Source organism: Melitaea cinxia, chromosome 24, assembly GCF_905220565.1.
Source record: "Melitaea cinxia chromosome 24, ilMelCinx1.1, whole genome shotgun sequence".
In the NCBI taxonomy this organism is placed as follows: Eukaryota; Metazoa; Arthropoda; class Insecta; order Lepidoptera; family Nymphalidae; genus Melitaea; species Melitaea cinxia.
Genome location: NC_059417.1, coordinates 9653513 through 9670351, shown reverse-complemented (window position 1 = coordinate 9670351; position 16839 = coordinate 9653513). Strand labels below are relative to the sequence as shown.

Below are 16839 nucleotides of genomic sequence, written 5' to 3'. Positions count from 1 at the left end.
GGGTTGTGGGTTTGATTCCCACCCCGAGTCTGGGTGTAATATATATTTATTTATTTATGTATTATTTATATGTAAGTTTATAAAAAAAATATGTAGCTATACCAGTCGGCTGTTATCTATAACACAAGCATTAAGTTGCTTACTTTAGGAACAGATGACGGTGTGTGTGTATTGTAAATATTTTTTTATTTATTTATACCTCTTGCGTCACATCCCTAGCGGTCAACTATAGACGACTTCGGCGTTCTGGACATATTTACGTGGAATAAGAATGCATGTTTTTATTTCAATGTTTCTCAGTACGTGTTGCTCTAAAAGACTTGTTTTTTATACTCAAATATTGCAGAGATATTCTCTTTTCAGAAATGTTCAATTAAAATACTAGAATATATAGAATATTTTTTTAATAATTTTATTTAATATTTTTGTGGTCCGGGTTTTTTGTCGCCTATAGACGTCGCACAGGACTCGACAGGCGACAGCCCTTGTCAAGTATAGGTGACTATTATGGCGGTCAAAAGATTAAGGCGCCGATGATCGTGTTTGTGGATCCGTCACGTAAGATTGACATCCTACTAGACCCGACATAATTATGTAAATAGTTTGTATTAATATAAAAAAAAGAAATACTTTTATATATTTAAGTCTTTTTTATATTTTATATAAGTTTTAAAAGGACTTGAATCGCATTTGCACGTTAAATATATATATAATTTTCTAAATAAATTAAAGTGAAGCTACCATCGATTCAGAATGTAGATTTTAGAGATAGGAATCAGCAAGACTCCGCAGTAATGTTTCTAGAAAACTGTCTTCTCTTTTAAATGTATGTATGTTGGTATGAATCTTGCATCAAACATAGCGCCACTAATCCCACACATCTATCAATAATATAATTTTGAACTGTATATATTTCTATTTATTATTTTAAGTTAAGAGATCTTCTTATGTACTAACTAACTTCACGTTGCTAACTTCTTCTTCGTTGACTAGCTAACTTCAGGGTTTCGGAAAAAATTAACAGTATAATAAAACAAGTGTTAAATATAAAACTTTAATACATATATCTACAATATCCTGTTCCCTTGAACATTATTCCTGTTATTCAACATAATCTTCTCCTGTCGTTTCTTCTCTTCCTTGAAAGCTTCTTTATTTGCTTTCTTCTCTATTCTCCTCTCTTTTCTATATTCTTTTAAAAGACGTTTCCTTTCTTTCTTTTCTTCTGGTGTTTCTTCTTTAGGCCTGTAACAATTAATTGTTTTATAAAACTAGCTTACATAACAGATGTCCTGTAAGACGAACTGTCAAACTGTTTTCTGAAACTCCAATTTTCTTAAACTTTAATTCTGTAAGAAACTTTTACAAAGTATTAGAAAACCAATGAAAAGAAGTGTGTGTGTACTTATGTACGCTCGTAAGAAGTTATACTTCATTGGCTAGGTAACTTCAAGGTGTCGGTTTTTTGTGACGGTGTGCGCGCGCATCGTAAATATAGTATATATATATACTCCCATTATTTTTCCCTAACACCCCAAAAGAAATATAACTTCAAAAAGTATGCTAGAATTGGTCTAACCGTTCTTGAGTTTTGAACTTTCCAATTTACTGATATACCGATTCATTATTTGTTAATATAGATATAGAATTAATAATTTGTTTTATAAAAATTACAATAAACTACTTTGAATTCTCTAAATAACTTAAAAATATTTCTAGATAGCCAGAGTTAAACAGTACATAACTACATAGTAAAACATACCTTATAGACAAAATGCTCAAAGTAGACATAACCGTTTCTGCATTGGTCCTTCCGTCCTCATCGGGCACATTGTCACTAGCATTGTTCATAGCATTGAATTTAGCGAGTGATTTCATCGTCAGCTTGTTATCTTTACCGAGGGTCTCTTCGGGTATTCCGGTTTTAGGGTTAATCTTGATTTTCTTAGGTTTCTGTAAAAAACAAAAACTACCTTATAATACATTTTGAAACCATAATTTATTTCGCTTTTCAACTTTATCCATCAGATACGTCTAACTGTGAAATTAAACGTTGGACTTTATTAGTTGTTGTGAACACCGCTTTTATTTTCAATGCATAATTCCATTCAGCCTGGACGTATCACAGCTGGGCATAGGCCGCTTTCTCCGTGTAAGGGTCGGAGTTTAATCTACCACACTGCTCTACTGCGGGTTGGCAGATATATTCCCTACTATGAGTAACGATCGTTATCAGGTGTACATGATAACAACCGGGACCGACGGCTTAACGTGCTCTCCGAGGCACGAAGGGGAGACCCACAAGGTACAGACATCCAAACTGGAAAAAAATATTTGTATGAATACAAAATGGATAATTTGTCTGATAAACTATAAGATATGTTTAGTGTAGCTACTGATGAAATTTGCCAACATACTAAATTACTAGATTAAATTTGGACCCTTTGACCAGCGGTGGTGTAACAGGCTGTATTAGTACAGTACCTTAGGCTCTTCGATGACTTTAGGATGGTTATACAAATTAGAGTATGTTGATAATATTGTTTCGCAGTCCCATTTCTCTTTAGGCTCAACCTCCATTGTGACGAGATCATCTTCTTCTGACTCCTCTTCGATTTCCTGAAGCCGTTGTATTCTAGAACGAAGTCAAAAGTATATTAATATAATAATTATAATAAATCTATTAATATTGTTTTCCAAGGTATATGAATGGTATGGTATGCGAATTTCACTCACTATAATGAAACAACTTTTTCGGATTTTATCGCGGTTTATTAAGCTTCTTTAGACGCCCGACGTATCGGATACTTTACAGCAACCATGGTGATGATTGGAGGATTTGGTCACGGGAGGAAATGGTTGCTATAAAGTATCATAGTAGTAGTTTTTTTATTATAAATCTACTAATTTTAAATTTTGACACTAAGTTCGCTCGGAAATATAAAAAAAATTGGTTTCAAATTGACATCGACAAGCAACACTTATGTAGATAGTCGAAAATTTATGAATTAAATACACATTAGAGATAACTCCAGAACTCGATCAAATTTAAACTCGACCACACGAGAAATACCAACATTCAATTAAAAAAAGAATCATCAAAATCGGCATTATCAGTAAAAAGTTTTGATGTAATATATATATAAAAAAATCAGTTGAATTGAGAGCCTTGTCCTTCTTTTGAAGTCAGTTAAAAAGTTAAATGTCATTCTTTTCTTTCTAAGAATAGTGCAATTTTTTTTTATTACTAGTAACACCATACCTAGCGATTTCCTTCTCCTTATCGAGTTTATATCTCTTCTGTGACTCCTCGAACTCTTCAGCGGCTCTCAGAAGCATGTCGTGTGTCTCGGGCATGAACCCTTCTATTTCTTCCAAGTCTAGCGCTCCCACTTCTGTGTCGTCATATTCTTCGAACATCTGAAAAATGTTAGAAAAATTAGGAATTATTTATTATTTATTATTATTATTATTTTATGTAATAAAAATGGCATGGGAATAATACTCGGATGACCCCATATGGAGATTACTAGTTTTAAAAATTAGTTTTAAGGACCCCGCTTACCTTTTCAAATCTGTTGTCTAATAACGATAGGCCTTCATTACGTCTAATCACACTCGAAGACATGGAGTATTGGGAAAAGCGAGATTTTGTATCGTCCTTTTCACCCCATGATGGCATTTTGGGTCTACGCTCCTGTAAATAGCACATAATGGAATTTTAGAAATAAATTAGTAAGAAGTCCTAAGGATTTGTCGATCTGTATAATAAATAATAAATAAATATTTACACAATACACACACGGTCATCTGTTTCTAAAGTAAGCAACTTAATGCTTGTGTTATAGGTAACAGCCGACTAGTATATAGCTACATATTTTTTTTTTTTTTTCGATAAACATACTTATAAATAATACTTAAATAAATATTTATATTACATCCAGACTCGGGGTGGGAATCGAACCCACAACCCTCGGAGCAGAAAGCAGGGTCACTACAAACTGCGCCAATGGGCTAGTCAAATGTGTATTCTATGGTATTGTAAAACACCCTAGGACAATCATTTAAAAATTTGCATTATGTTTTAAAAAAGATACTGGCAACAAGATTATACTTTATTTTGTAAAAAAAATATTGCATGTACAGTACGGTTTTAGTAAAAAATTAATTTTATTTGTATTAGCGAAATTAAATTTTGTACAATCACAAAAATTCACTTTTTTATCAAATTTTACACTGACGTCTACTTCCTTAAGGCAAAATGTAAAAAAAAAAAATATTAATGTCACCTGTGATTGATCACTATCGTCATCTGAATCGAGATCAGAAGCGAACGCTTTATCTGAGTCATCATTTCCGGACCTACTTCCTTCTTCATCACTTTCTATGTCAGAACCTGAAACAATAAGTTGATTAGACATCACAATTCACCCTAATCTAAATATATTTTTTTTTTTAAATTCATTTTGTTACATTCGTTCTACAATACAATACAAATACTCTTTATTGTACACTATCAGAGGAAAAATTTTACACCAAACAAGAAAATATAGACATGTACAAAAGGCGGTCTTATCGCTAAAAGAGCGATCTCTTCCAGACAACATCTAGCATGAAAAGAACATGACAAAAGAATTAGACCGCATGGAGATGTACGTACATATAAAACGTAAATATACATACACATACATATTACATATATATTTATATAGTTATACATTAGTTCTATAGTGTGTTCAACGAAAGGAGATACCAGACACAAACAAACCAAATGTCAAGTCATTCGCCTATGCAGGGTTTTGTAACCTTTTTTACTTACACAAATTTTTAAAATGTAAAATAAAAAAGCGGAGCGAAATAAAAATAAATAACTTCAAAATCAAAGGGCAGTCCGAATGTTATTTGAAACCTATCTGACCTTGTCCGTCCCTAGCCAAGAGCCGTGCAGCAGATAGCAAACAAACAATATAGAAGGAGATAGGGTATATTTTGTTTGTTCCATCGTCGCTACAAGTAAATGATTGTGCGATGCGATGGGCGTTGTTTACGTCTGGTATCTCCTTTCGTTGAACGCACTATGTACTAAATGCTAAATATTTGTGTGTACACTTTACCTTCATCGCCCATAGCCAATTCAATAAAGTTATCTTCAAGCTGATTGTCTGGATCTTCAAAATCAAAATCCTCATCTAAAGCAGCCACTACTTCCGGGTCTAAATCTAGACATAGCCCTGAAATACATAAATTATTGTGTTAAAGGTTTATAGTACATTTTTTAAAGAACATTCATCTTGAAAGGTGAAAGTTAAATTTTGATTATTTTAATTTATTTTGTTTAATACTTATTACTATACGTGAAAAATAATGAATATTATATTTTTTCATTGTAGTAAGTATACAAAGAGTTTTTTCATTCATTCATTCAGATTAACGGCTTCTAAACAGTGCAAAACTAGCACAGATGATTTCGCCAATGTCACGTAGTATGGAGAAGACACGAGGAGATTAATCGGTGCGGTTGAGAATACGGCATCAATTGAAGGTTGTAGTAATAGTAGGTAAAAAAAAGAGTTTATATAGTTTATCTCTCTTTCACTTTTCACTCATTTTTTAATAATAATCACCGATCAATATTAATAACAATTGATAAAATCACCGAAATCAAACATATTTTAATTCAAAGAGTGAGGAGCAACTGCAAAACTATAACAGCTATTTAAATTTCCCTTGTATTTAAAAGCATTCTAGACTGGCACAGAATTTCACCTTACAAGCTTATCATTAAGTGTGAGTGTTTTTGAAGTAAAACTTCTTTGGGGAGTAAGCTAGCGAATGCGTGACGAGAGCGTTACGAAAAGTCTGATCGGATGAGGCGAACAGAAGTTGAGAGGGAGATATAAGTTAGTGAAGATAGAAAGAGAGAGAGTTACGTTTCCTAAGTTTTACTGCAGTCGTGTGGTCTAAATCACACTCGTTTTTTTTTTTTAATTTTTACAATCACTATTAAAACTTTCGACGTCACCAGGACTCCTGCACCTAATTGTTGGAAATCTCATAGTAATAATTTGTAGCATGTCCCGTTTAAATACACATGTAAGTTATTTTTTATTAAAATTTACCTTGAGAGGCAGCCTTATTCAGTAGACCGACGTCTTCCTCGACTGCCGATGCAAACACAGAGCTCGGCAACTTAATGTTTTCTTCAGCATCTGTTTCTAGTTCGTTTTCATTTTCAACTATATTTGTATTTATACGCTTTTCTTTTCTTTTATGAGTTGCTTTCTACAAAATAAAAGATATCATATTTATTTCTTTTAATCTTAATCCACTGTGAGTAATGTATTTTTATTGACTTCGTAAATTTTAATTATTGTGTTTTGATTAGATTGTATATTTTTTATTCTACATTTATCAATATTTTCTTCATTTGTCATACCTGTGTTTATACTTTTTTTTTTGATTGACTTACTTGTGTTTGGAGCAAAGCTATGTAAACTTGTATATATGGTAAAAAAAAAATAATAATAAATGTTTTGGTTATCATCATTACAGCCTATACAGTCCACTGCTGGACATAGGCCTCCACAAGTTCACGTCAAAAATAACGTGAACTCATGTGTTTTGCCCATAGTCACCACGCTGGGCAGGCGGGTTGGAGGTTTTGGTTATATTATAGGAAAGCCGAGTCTAGCCGTTTCTAGCCGATTCTTCTCTGCAGAATCTACATTCCGATTTGGTGGTGGCTTCGCTTTTAAAAATAAAAATTGCTATTAAATTTTTAATTTGTAAAATGACGATTCTAAAGTGCTTTTAAAACCCTTTTTCAATAGTTGTTTTTGATTTTGATAATAAAATTAGGTATGTAAGTGTCATATTAGTTCATCATGTTATTTTAGCATTTGTTAAAGTTAATTAAAGCTATATGTAAGTAATTAAATGCCTAAACATATGGGTTGTTTGTTCCTAAGGTACTAACTTACTGTTTGTATTTTAGGTAGCAGTCGACAGATATGACGTATACTTTTTCAGTTTATGATTAATATACATGTTTTACATGCAGACTCGGGACGGGTATCGAACCCAAAACCCCCAGAGTAGAAAGTACCGTAACCTAAGTGTTAACAATTAGGACAATTAAGCAATTTGGGTGACTTACTACCTTAGCACAGAGAGTTTGTTTAGCTGTCGGTCCTGGTTGTTATCATAGATACCTGATAGTGATTGGTAATATATAGTAAGCATATATATGTATGTAGGGAATATATCTGTTAAACCTCGGTGAAGCAGTGTTGTGGATTAAGCCCTAATCCTTCTCCTACATGGAGAAAATGGGGGAGCCCAGCAGCAGGATTTAAAGGCATGAATCAAATATGTTCATATAACAGTTAACAATAGTTAAAGATAAGACTTACAGGTTGTAGGACCAATGTGACTTCCTTCGTGTCTTTGAGATGTTGTAAGTAGTTGTAGTCATCATCAAAATATATTCCATATTTTTTCTGTTCTTCCTTCCTTTGTTCTGTTGATAATTCCTGGAAAGAGATATTCTATTAGTAAATATTTTGATTCTTAGGAATTATTCTTTTAAATTTCTTCAATTCTTCCAAATTAAGTGCCAACACATAGTAAAGTAGTATAGTAGATTAAGCTCCACCCCTTCTCCTACAGAGAAAGAGGCACATGGTCAGCAGATTAATATTACAGGCTGAACCAATCATAACTGTGCTTATTAGTATGTGTATTTGACGCCTATACGCAATACAATAACAGGACGATTGTCTCTCTGTAAGTTCTTATCAAAGATATTTAAAATTTATAGTACAATTAAAGATTTAAAGTGTACTCATTCTAGAGTTAAATATTACATGTAGGTTATTTTACTAACTGGGTCTTTTTCCTTTCTTGGTGGCACGTTAGCATTGACGGGTACGAGGACACGTTGAGGAGCAGTTTCATCGGCAACGAGAGGATCCCTTTGAGATCGGTGTACTAGATTGAAAGTTACTGCTTTCTTTCGATCTATGAATTTCTTTTTTGTTTTAGGCTGAAATAGAAAGTTAGGTGATTACATTGTTTTATACTGTTCAATATTTGTTACAATACTAATTACTTACCATTTTGACAAGTTTTCAAGCCCAATAATAGGATTTATTATTGAAAAAACACGATTTTGTCCAAGAACATGTGTTGTTTTGGCTAATGCAGATTAAAAAGATTACACGATAATGACAGTGATTGTCAAAAAAAAATTCGTCAGTTTAGAAATTTTTTAATGTTTAATTGAATGTATGTAATTAATTTTATTTTTTTTGACTATAAAAGTGGATGTTAAAAGTAATGTATATGTTTTATTTTTGAATATAGGCACATATTTATCGAATGAAAAATTTGGAAAATATTACCTAATCTATTCTTTGCAACTTTGTACGTGCTTCTATCGTGATGTGTATAGATTCTTTAGTTGAATCCAGCTGATATGAAAATATCTGTATGTTGTCAGTACTGATAATGTTAAAATTATTTTTGAAATAACATAACCTTTAAAAATGTTATTGACGAGAAATTTTAAAAATTTTCATTCAAATTACCAGAAGAAACTCACTAAATGGACTTGTATTACGTGTGTCAGAGCAAAGAGTTCAGCAAAACCGAACACAAAGACATATTCAAGTACAATATTATTTCCTAAAACAGATTTTCCTGCAAGATCATCTGTGGATAAGGATGAAATACAAAAGGTATTTTTTTTTTAAATAAATATCTCATACTTAAGAGAAAAAAAGTAGATAATTTTAAAATGATTTTTCACATTTCCCAGTTGCATATATTGTGCTAACGAAATCTTTAAATTAAAATTGGTTTCTTATTATATAAACTTAAAAACATATCAAGAATAAGAATCATTTTTATACATTTTATTCATAAAATTTGAACTACAAAGCCATGCAGATATCTTCAACATATAAATTTTAAACTACAATATCACCATATAGAAATTTTTAATAATTTGACAACATCACTCGTTTCAGAGAGCTCAGTTTTCTCAATTGTATAACTGGCAGAGAGAACACCTGAATGGGAATGAGTTTGTCTTGCACGATGGCCCACCATATGCCAATGGAGACTTGCATATGGGCCACGCTGTTAATAAAGTATGTTCAATTTATTATAATAAATATTTTTACTAGGTACATATTTAAACATCTTTAAGTTCAATAATAAAAATAGTACATATATATAATGATTACAGTCATAATATATTAAACGTAAGTTCACCACAGTCATTAGTATAAGGTTTTATTTGATTCAAAATCAAAACAAAAATGACTATTTAAGTAGACAAGAAATTACTTTTATTTTTAATTTATAAAGTAAAATAACATTTCTTTTAATAAATTAATCATAGTTAAAGTTCCAATCCTTCTCCTTCTTGGAGAATGAGGCTTATTTCCAGCAGTGGGATGTTATAGGCTAAATTGTCAAGTGAAGCTATCATTGTTTCGGAATGTAGATTCTACCAAGAAGAATCTGCAATAAAAATCGCAGTTATTCTTTTAAAAAAACTGTTTTATATTTTATTTAAAATTATTATTTATTTATGTACATTGAACATTGGTACATTGGTTTGTTTTTATACTACTCTGCTTTTAAAGTCAATCTGATGTTATATGGTTTAAAATAATACATCCCAATGATATATATATTTATTAATACCCGCAGATAATAAAGGACGTAAACAATAGAAGTCAAATACTCCAAGGCAACAAAGTGCACTATGTCCCTGGCTGGGATTGCCACGGCTTACCCATCGAGTTTAAGGCTCTTCAAGCAAAAAAGACGAAAGATAGCCAATCTGACCCAGTACATACGAGGCAAATAGCGAGAAACTTTGCCTTAGAGACTGTTGAGAAACAGAAAGCATCGTTTGAAAGTTGGGGCGTCATGGCAGATTGGAATGAACAATGTTACTTAACCCTAAATAAAGATTATGTTCAGAATCAACTGAGGCAGTTCTATAAGATGTATAAGTCCGGGCTTATTTATAGAGCTCTAAAACCAGTTTATTGGTCTCCTTCTTCGAGGTGTGTTATTAATTTTGATTTTGTTTTTTTTTTAATTTTTAATAAGTTTTTATAGATCTGTAGCAAATCGTAGCTTATCCGTGTTTTAAGACTGGAATACTAACAAAATATGAGAGATAGTGACTAATTAAACTTGGAAGTATACGTTTCAGTATCTTAATGTATAAAAATTATGCGTCATGTTGTTTGTACGCGATTTGCACACCATGTGCAGTTTGATCAAAGTTGAAAGAAAGGCTATATTTTATTTCGATATAAATAATTATTATATTCACAAAAAAAGAAATAAAAATAAGTCCTTAAGAAGTACACCAGGCCAGCTAGGTTTATATAAAATATACATTCGTAGTATACATTATGTAATATATAGGGCTTTAATGCTATGAAACTTCGTGCCATATTATAGCCTTAATTCTTTCATCATTACAGCCTATACAGTCCACTGCTGGACATAGGCCTCCACAAGTTTACGCCAAAAATAACATAAACTCATGTGTTTTGCCCATAGTCACCACGCTGGGCAGGCGGGTTGGTGACCGCAGTACTGGCTTTGTCGCACCGAAGACGCTGCTGCCCGTCTTCGGCCTGTGTATTTCAAAGCCAGCAGTTGGATGGTTATCCCGCCATCGGTCGGCTTCTTAAGTTCCAAGGTGGTTGTGGAACCTTGTTATCCCTTAGTCGCCTCTTACGACACCCACGGGAAGAGAGGGGGTGGCTAAATTCTTTAGTGCCGTAGCCACACAGCACCTTAAATCTTTAGCCTTTTTCAAAAATTATTTAGACAATGAACTTTTCAAATTGTTCAGATAAATCTCAAGATCCATCTATTACTAATGTTTCAGAACAGCTCTAGCAGAGGCTGAGTTAGAATACGATCCTCAGTTTAAAAGTAAAGAGGTTTATGTTAAGTTCCAAATGGAAAATCTGCCTGAAGCAGCAAGAAATGTTGCCGGTGGGTAAGTGCTTTGCATAGTTTAAGGTATGAAAATTATTTATGTAGGTTTTGGGCATAAATCATGTTCGTATTATATATATTTCTATCATGTATAGCTATTTTTCTATTAGAATGAAGGATAATACATAATTTCATCATGCTGCTCCAAGCAGGATTGGCGGTGAGATATGATCATATCAGAATTTCGTCCTATAATTCTAGATTTGATCGAGATGTTTTCATTTATAATATATATCTAATACATGGATTTTTTAATATAATTATGGGTACAAGCCTAACTTGAACCAGGAGTTCAAGTGGGGATATCTGTTATGTCCTGTAAAGTTGAGGATCTTTTGTAAGGTTACTTGCCAAGATAGATCAAGATAGAGCCGGATATATCCTATTGTGCTGTACCTCATTAGTTCTATCCTCTGAACCATAAATTTCAATGTAAAACGACACATACATATGAAAGTAATATGTTAATTTCAAGGAAGCCAATATCAGCATTAGTATGGACGACAACACCATGGACCCTCATAGCAAACAAGGCTATTGCCTTCAACCCCAACATGACATACTGTGTGGTCATGTTCAGTACAAGGAAAGAACTATTTCTGATAGCAAGTGATCAAGTTGAAGAGTTGAAGATGGTTTTGAATTGTGATATAAACACGCTGGTCGATATTCCAGGTTAGTTTAATAATAATTTAGTTTATTGATTAATTATTTTTAGACTAGCCTTGTACCTGCCTAGCCTTCTACTTTGTACATGTGTATATTGTCTCTGTTGTACAAATCTTTTCCTGAAAATAAGGAAAATTAAAAAAGAAAGGTGTGTATGTCAGCTCCGACGTCCGACTGGAGCTTATTCTTTCAGATCGACTGTCTAAATAGGCACAAAAAGGGCTTATTAGTCTAAGAAAAAGATTAATACCATATCAAATGGTAAATAAACGAATCAAATAACGCCATCTATCGGAACCCAATCGGGTTACGAGAAATGTAACGAGGTCATTCCTTCAGTAGATTTTACTTTTCATATTTTTTTCATACCGGATCCTTATATGGAAATCGATATTAAAGTAAAACTTCAAAAAGTATTATCTAATCGGTACAATTATTTGAAAGGTATCTGCGTAAATACATTTCGGCGACTGATTTTTATTTATGTAGATTTTTGAAGCAATGAAACTTATATACGTTCAGTAATTCTTTGACTAATATTCTAGGTAAAGATCTCCAAGACTGTACCTACAAGAGTGAACTAACGAAGGAAGTCCTGCCCTTTTTGGAGGCGGGTCACGTGACGAAGGGCAAAGGGACAGGGCTAGTTCACACTGCGCCCGCGCACGGGCCGGATGACTTTTTAGTCGCTTTGAGGAATAATATGATTGTGGTGGGTAAATAAAGTTATATAGATTGAAAATTGCGCGGATAAAACCGCGATACGAAGCTAATAGGTGTAAACGGAAATTAACTGACTGGTTACAGAAATTGAACTATGATGACACGGAAGCGATTCTTACTGCCCTTACTTAGAGTACTTCTAACATACTAGCACCCACGCCCACACAACACACACACACACACACACACACTACCTAACCCATATCATACCACGAATAACATAAAATATACTAACCTTAGATATACAAAGTTACTATCTTATATAATATTGTTTACAACAAAATTGTTAATGCCCGTATGATGGATGATAATTGAAAAGTACTTTTTAAAAGGATGGAGACCTGGTGTCCTGAAACACAGGCCTCGAGCCTATCTTAGGCACCAGTCTCCCACAATATTAGTGCTCATGTTATTATGTACCTATCTAATGTCCTGTAGCAATATTGTGGTGAGAAAAAATAAATATAATAAACGTCCCATTTATTTCATACAGGAGTGTAACGTAGACGAATTAGGTCGTTACACAAACTTAGGACCTGACTACGATGGTCTCCAAGTACTTACCGAAGGTCAAGAGGTGATCTTAGAGAAACTTGAAGATTCCATCGTTCATCAAGGGACGTACATTCACTCGTACCCCCTGGATTGGAGGACTAAGAAGCCGGTCATCATCAGGGCTAGTCACCAGTGGTTTATTGATACATCCGCTTTAAAGGAACAAGCGTTGGTATGTTTGTTGAAAATAATTAATTAATTAATAAACGCTTCACACTCAATGGCCCCCAGTAGGATTTTCTCCTGTGTCGGGGGTCCGGAAACACACAATATACATGCACAACGCCCAGACTACGACAAACATCTATATGGCCGATACAAATGTCTGTCAGCTGGTACCAGTTGTTACGTGTTAGGGTTCGAAGGATTTGGAGAGAAAAACCTGGTGACTCTTTTCAAGACTTTATGTACTAGGTCCAATACAAATCACTAGGTTCAAACACTAAGCACTAACGATGTCCTAAGTCGTAGCCAATGTTGTAGGTTTCGCTGGTACCACTCTTGATCACTAGTTTTCACTTTGAAGTCGCCTCGAAGATCGCTCAAACTGAACTGAACTTCCTAATTGAAGAGCCACTTGAGAGTCTGTAGAACCTACGGTGTCGCTGGTGGGCGTGGTAAGGTGGGCGGATCCAGTGGGCGGGGTTTGAGACAAAGTGGGCGGGGCCTGAGCCTGAGTAGGTGGGGCCTGAGCCCGAGTAGGCGGTGCCAGAGCCCGAGTAGGCGGTCCTAAGCCCAAGTGGGCGGGGCCTGCGTCCGAGTGGGCGGTGTCTGAGCCCGAGTGGGCGGGGCCTGATTCCGAGTAGGCGGGACCAGGGGGCGTAGTCAGTGGGCGGGGCATGATGGGCGGGGCCAGTGGGCGGGGCTTGGTCCACGGTGGGCGGAGCTTGGTCCCTAGTAGGTGTGGCCTCCGCAGCTCGTTGTGCCCTGGTTCTGACGCCCTTGAAGTCCTTGAAGTCTTCTCTCGGAGTCAATGGCATCTTCAAATCGCACTTCTAACACCAGTTGTTACGTGTAGCTGGATAGTTTAAAATTTGTGTTAAAAAGAAATTAATAGCTTATTATTCTTATTATATTAATAGTAAAGATGTGTGGATTAAGTGAAGCGGTGTGTCGTGTAAGACATTACCAATTTAACATCAAAACACAGTTTATTTTTTCAAGAGGAATAGTGGAGTTTCTCGCCGATTCTTATTTGCAGAATCTACATTCTTTACTTTTAACCATAATTAATAATTTAATTTGACAAAATGATGAATCGAAGATGCTTTTGAAGCCTATTTGAATAAATATCGAATATTGATTTCTATTTTGTTTAACTATATCTTTGTTAGTAAGCAGTTTATAGTCCCCAATGTAGTGAAAAGTTTCCAGCGAGTAAACTAGTTGGAAATCAGTTGCCAACTAATTGTTGACTAGTTGCAATCCTGTTACTTATCAGTTGTCGAATATCTGTAAATACAATAAAAGAATCTTCTGGCACTTTTTCTTTAGATTAAATTTTGTGTAATTTAACATTTTGTGTAATTTTACACCAGTACAAATACTGGTATTGTCTATTATACACCCTGTACCTTACATTATTTGTATGTTAAAATTTAATTAATTATTGAATATTATTAAATTAATAATAATAAAATATTATTATATTAATTATTTGTATGTTAAATGCTGTATGCGATACGGTCGCTTTTTATGTAATTTTTTTCTGGTGTACAGCAAAAAAATATTATTATAGTTACTATTATATAGTGTTGAAACTAACACATTAAAAAATAAAATGCACCTATTTCAGGCAGCTCTAGATAAAGTGGTGATTCTACCGCCAGTAACAGCCGACCAGTCTAGACAAGGCTTTAGGGCGCAATTAGAAAAAAGGCCATATTGGTGTATATCGAGGCAAAGGGCCTGGGGGGTGCCCATACCTGTGCTGTATAAAGGAAGTGACGTCATTGTTGAAGAGTAAGTTTAACTATTGACTTATTTATATAACATGAAACAGACCGACCAGGGAAGTACTTCGACCTTACAGAAGATTACCTCTAAATAATACTGTTCAAGCAGTGTTGTGTTCCTGTTGGTGAGTAAGGTGACCAAAGCTCCCGGGGAGGATTAGATAACGCGCTTGCGATGCTTCTGGTGTTGCAGGCGTCTATAAGCTACGGTAATCGCTTACCATCAGGTGAACCGTGCGGTTGTTTGCCGACCTTATATATATATATATATATAATGTTATTTTGCAGAATACGTCTAATTTGATTGGCGGATTTATCATAATATTATGCCGAAAACTAGAAATTTTACAGAAACACAATAGTGCTTGAAAGCAGTATTATTTAGCTGTGATCTTCTGTAAGGTTAAAAGGTTAAGGTACTAACCCAGTCGGGCTTTTTCAGATTTTGAGCAGGAAATTTTTTGCAGTGCCCTACCTCAGTTAAAAATATTAATTTAACTGTGTTTAATTAGAGTGTCTCAGGTTTTGAGCGTAATATTCCCTTCTCTGATCTACCACAAAATTTTCTACGACTAATTGTTTTTATTTTTTATATATACAATATTAAAAGTGTTGTTTTTAGAGATATAATAGAAAAATTATGCGAATTAATAAACAAACGCGATACAGATGCTTGGTGGACTTGTGATGTTAAGGAATTGATACCAGATAGTGTAGTCGAGAAATATGATTTAGATACTAGTGATGTGACTAAAGGAAAGGTGAGTCGATAGATTTCTGTTGTTTAATCTGTTTCGAACAAAAAGATAAATGTAAGTGTGTAATGTTATACTTGTAAAAAATTTGGATTCGAAAGATTCGAAAGATCGATATATAGACATGGATATCGCTATTTTTCTTTTTCACCTTTTTTTTCGTCACAAATGTAACATTATACGGCTTAATTTATATAGAGTTGATATGTAAATATTTATGGATTTGGGTTTCGATTGCGGGTTCGATTTCTGAGTCTGGATATATATGTAATATTTCTATGTATATTCATCAAAATCTTCTTTTTCAGGACATAATGGACATCTGGCTAGACTCAGGGCTGTCCTGGCAGACCCTTAGCAATAAAAAAGCGAGTCTTTACTCCGAAGGTATAGACCAGTTAACTGGCTGGTTCCAGGCTTCCTTGCTTACGTCACTGGCCCTGAAAGGGGAAGCGCCTTATGAGTAAGAATTTATTTAGTTTTAAAACTGTTTAAGAAAAAAAAAATCAATAATTGTTGCATCTTTTTTTATTATTGAATTTAATCGCTTATTTTTAACTCATAGTTGGGTAAAACCGTATAATTCTCTCAATAAACATGTATTGTATAAATGTATTTCAATCGCAACACAATTTTTTTTTGTCATCTGAAAAAGGTCTAGGTATAATTTAGTTATCGCACCCTTAATAAAACAAAGATGTAACTCAAAAATCGCAATTTGTGGGAATTGGCGTTTGAAGGTTAGCACTCTTTCCGCATTGTGTTTGATTAAAAATTACCAATTATTTGTAATGCTCTTAATGACTTTTACTATTGATATCAGTAGTTTAAAGTACAGAGATTAATAGAATAATAGAAAAACAACTGTGTTTAAATCTATAATAGCTGTAAAATGGAGATGAAAAAAAAGTTCCGACTTAAATCTCTTTATGCCAAAAATTACTTAATATTTTAGGTAGTATTTCAAAAAAAATCTCTTTAGCATTAAAACATAACAAAAAGTTTTAAAAATAAATCACAATATTTCGTTTTATGATTATTTAATTGTAATTATGACGTTGTAAGTACTAATGCATCATTTTTTTATAAAACGAAAACTGAAATTTATCTTTTTTTTTATTAAATGAAACAAATTTTTATGAATC

General features: G+C 33.7%; 2 protein-coding genes across 2 annotated transcripts; one reads left to right on the top strand and one right to left on the bottom strand.

The window, feature by feature from the left end:
* Nucleotides 1-1040: 1040 nt before the first annotated feature.
* LOC123665457 (protein LTV1 homolog) lies at nt 1041-8224 on the bottom strand. The gene is made up of 11 exons (XM_045599761.1): nt 8115-8224; nt 7886-8044; nt 7413-7532; nt 6120-6282; nt 5115-5231; nt 4290-4396; nt 3566-3697; nt 3263-3420; nt 2485-2635; nt 1763-1953; nt 1041-1245 (listed from the first exon to the last, which is right to left on the bottom strand). Exons 1-11 carry the CDS (start codon nt 8115-8117, stop codon nt 1068-1070), a joined length of 1479 nt encoding a protein of 492 aa, XP_045455717.1. The 5' UTR covers nt 8118-8224; the 3' UTR covers nt 1041-1067.
* A 280-nt stretch (nt 8225-8504) lies between these two features.
* LOC123665656 (isoleucine--tRNA ligase, mitochondrial) lies at nt 8505-16161 on the top strand. The gene is made up of 10 exons (XM_045599929.1): nt 8505-8738; nt 9030-9152; nt 9721-10082; nt 10925-11038; nt 11513-11712; nt 12252-12418; nt 12923-13156; nt 14780-14946; nt 15562-15700; nt 16003-16161. Exons 1-10 carry the CDS (start codon nt 8547-8549, stop codon nt 16159-16161), a joined length of 1857 nt encoding a protein of 618 aa, XP_045455885.1. The 5' UTR covers nt 8505-8546.
* The last annotated feature ends 678 nt before the right edge of the window (nt 16162-16839 follow it).

Coding starts and splice junctions, on each gene's coding strand:
- LOC123665457 (XM_045599761.1), bottom strand. Junction 3,421..3,565: donor TAGACAACAGATTTGAAAAG/GTAAGCGGGGTC, acceptor AACATTTTTCAG/ATGTTCGAAGAATATGACGA. Junction 2,636..3,262: donor AAGGAGAAGGAAATCGCTAG/GTATGGTGTTAC, acceptor ACTTCGTTCTAG/AATACAACGGCTTCAGGAAA.
- LOC123665656 (XM_045599929.1), top strand. CDS start 8,547: ATGTTATTGACGAGAAATTTTAAAAATTTTCATTCAAATTACCAGAAG. Junction 11,713..12,251: donor CACGCTGGTCGATATTCCAG/GTTAGTTTAATA, acceptor CTAATATTCTAG/GTAAAGATCTCCAAGACTGT. Junction 12,419..12,922: donor TGAGGAATAATATGATTGTG/GTGGGTAAATAA, acceptor TATTTCATACAG/GAGTGTAACGTAGACGAATT.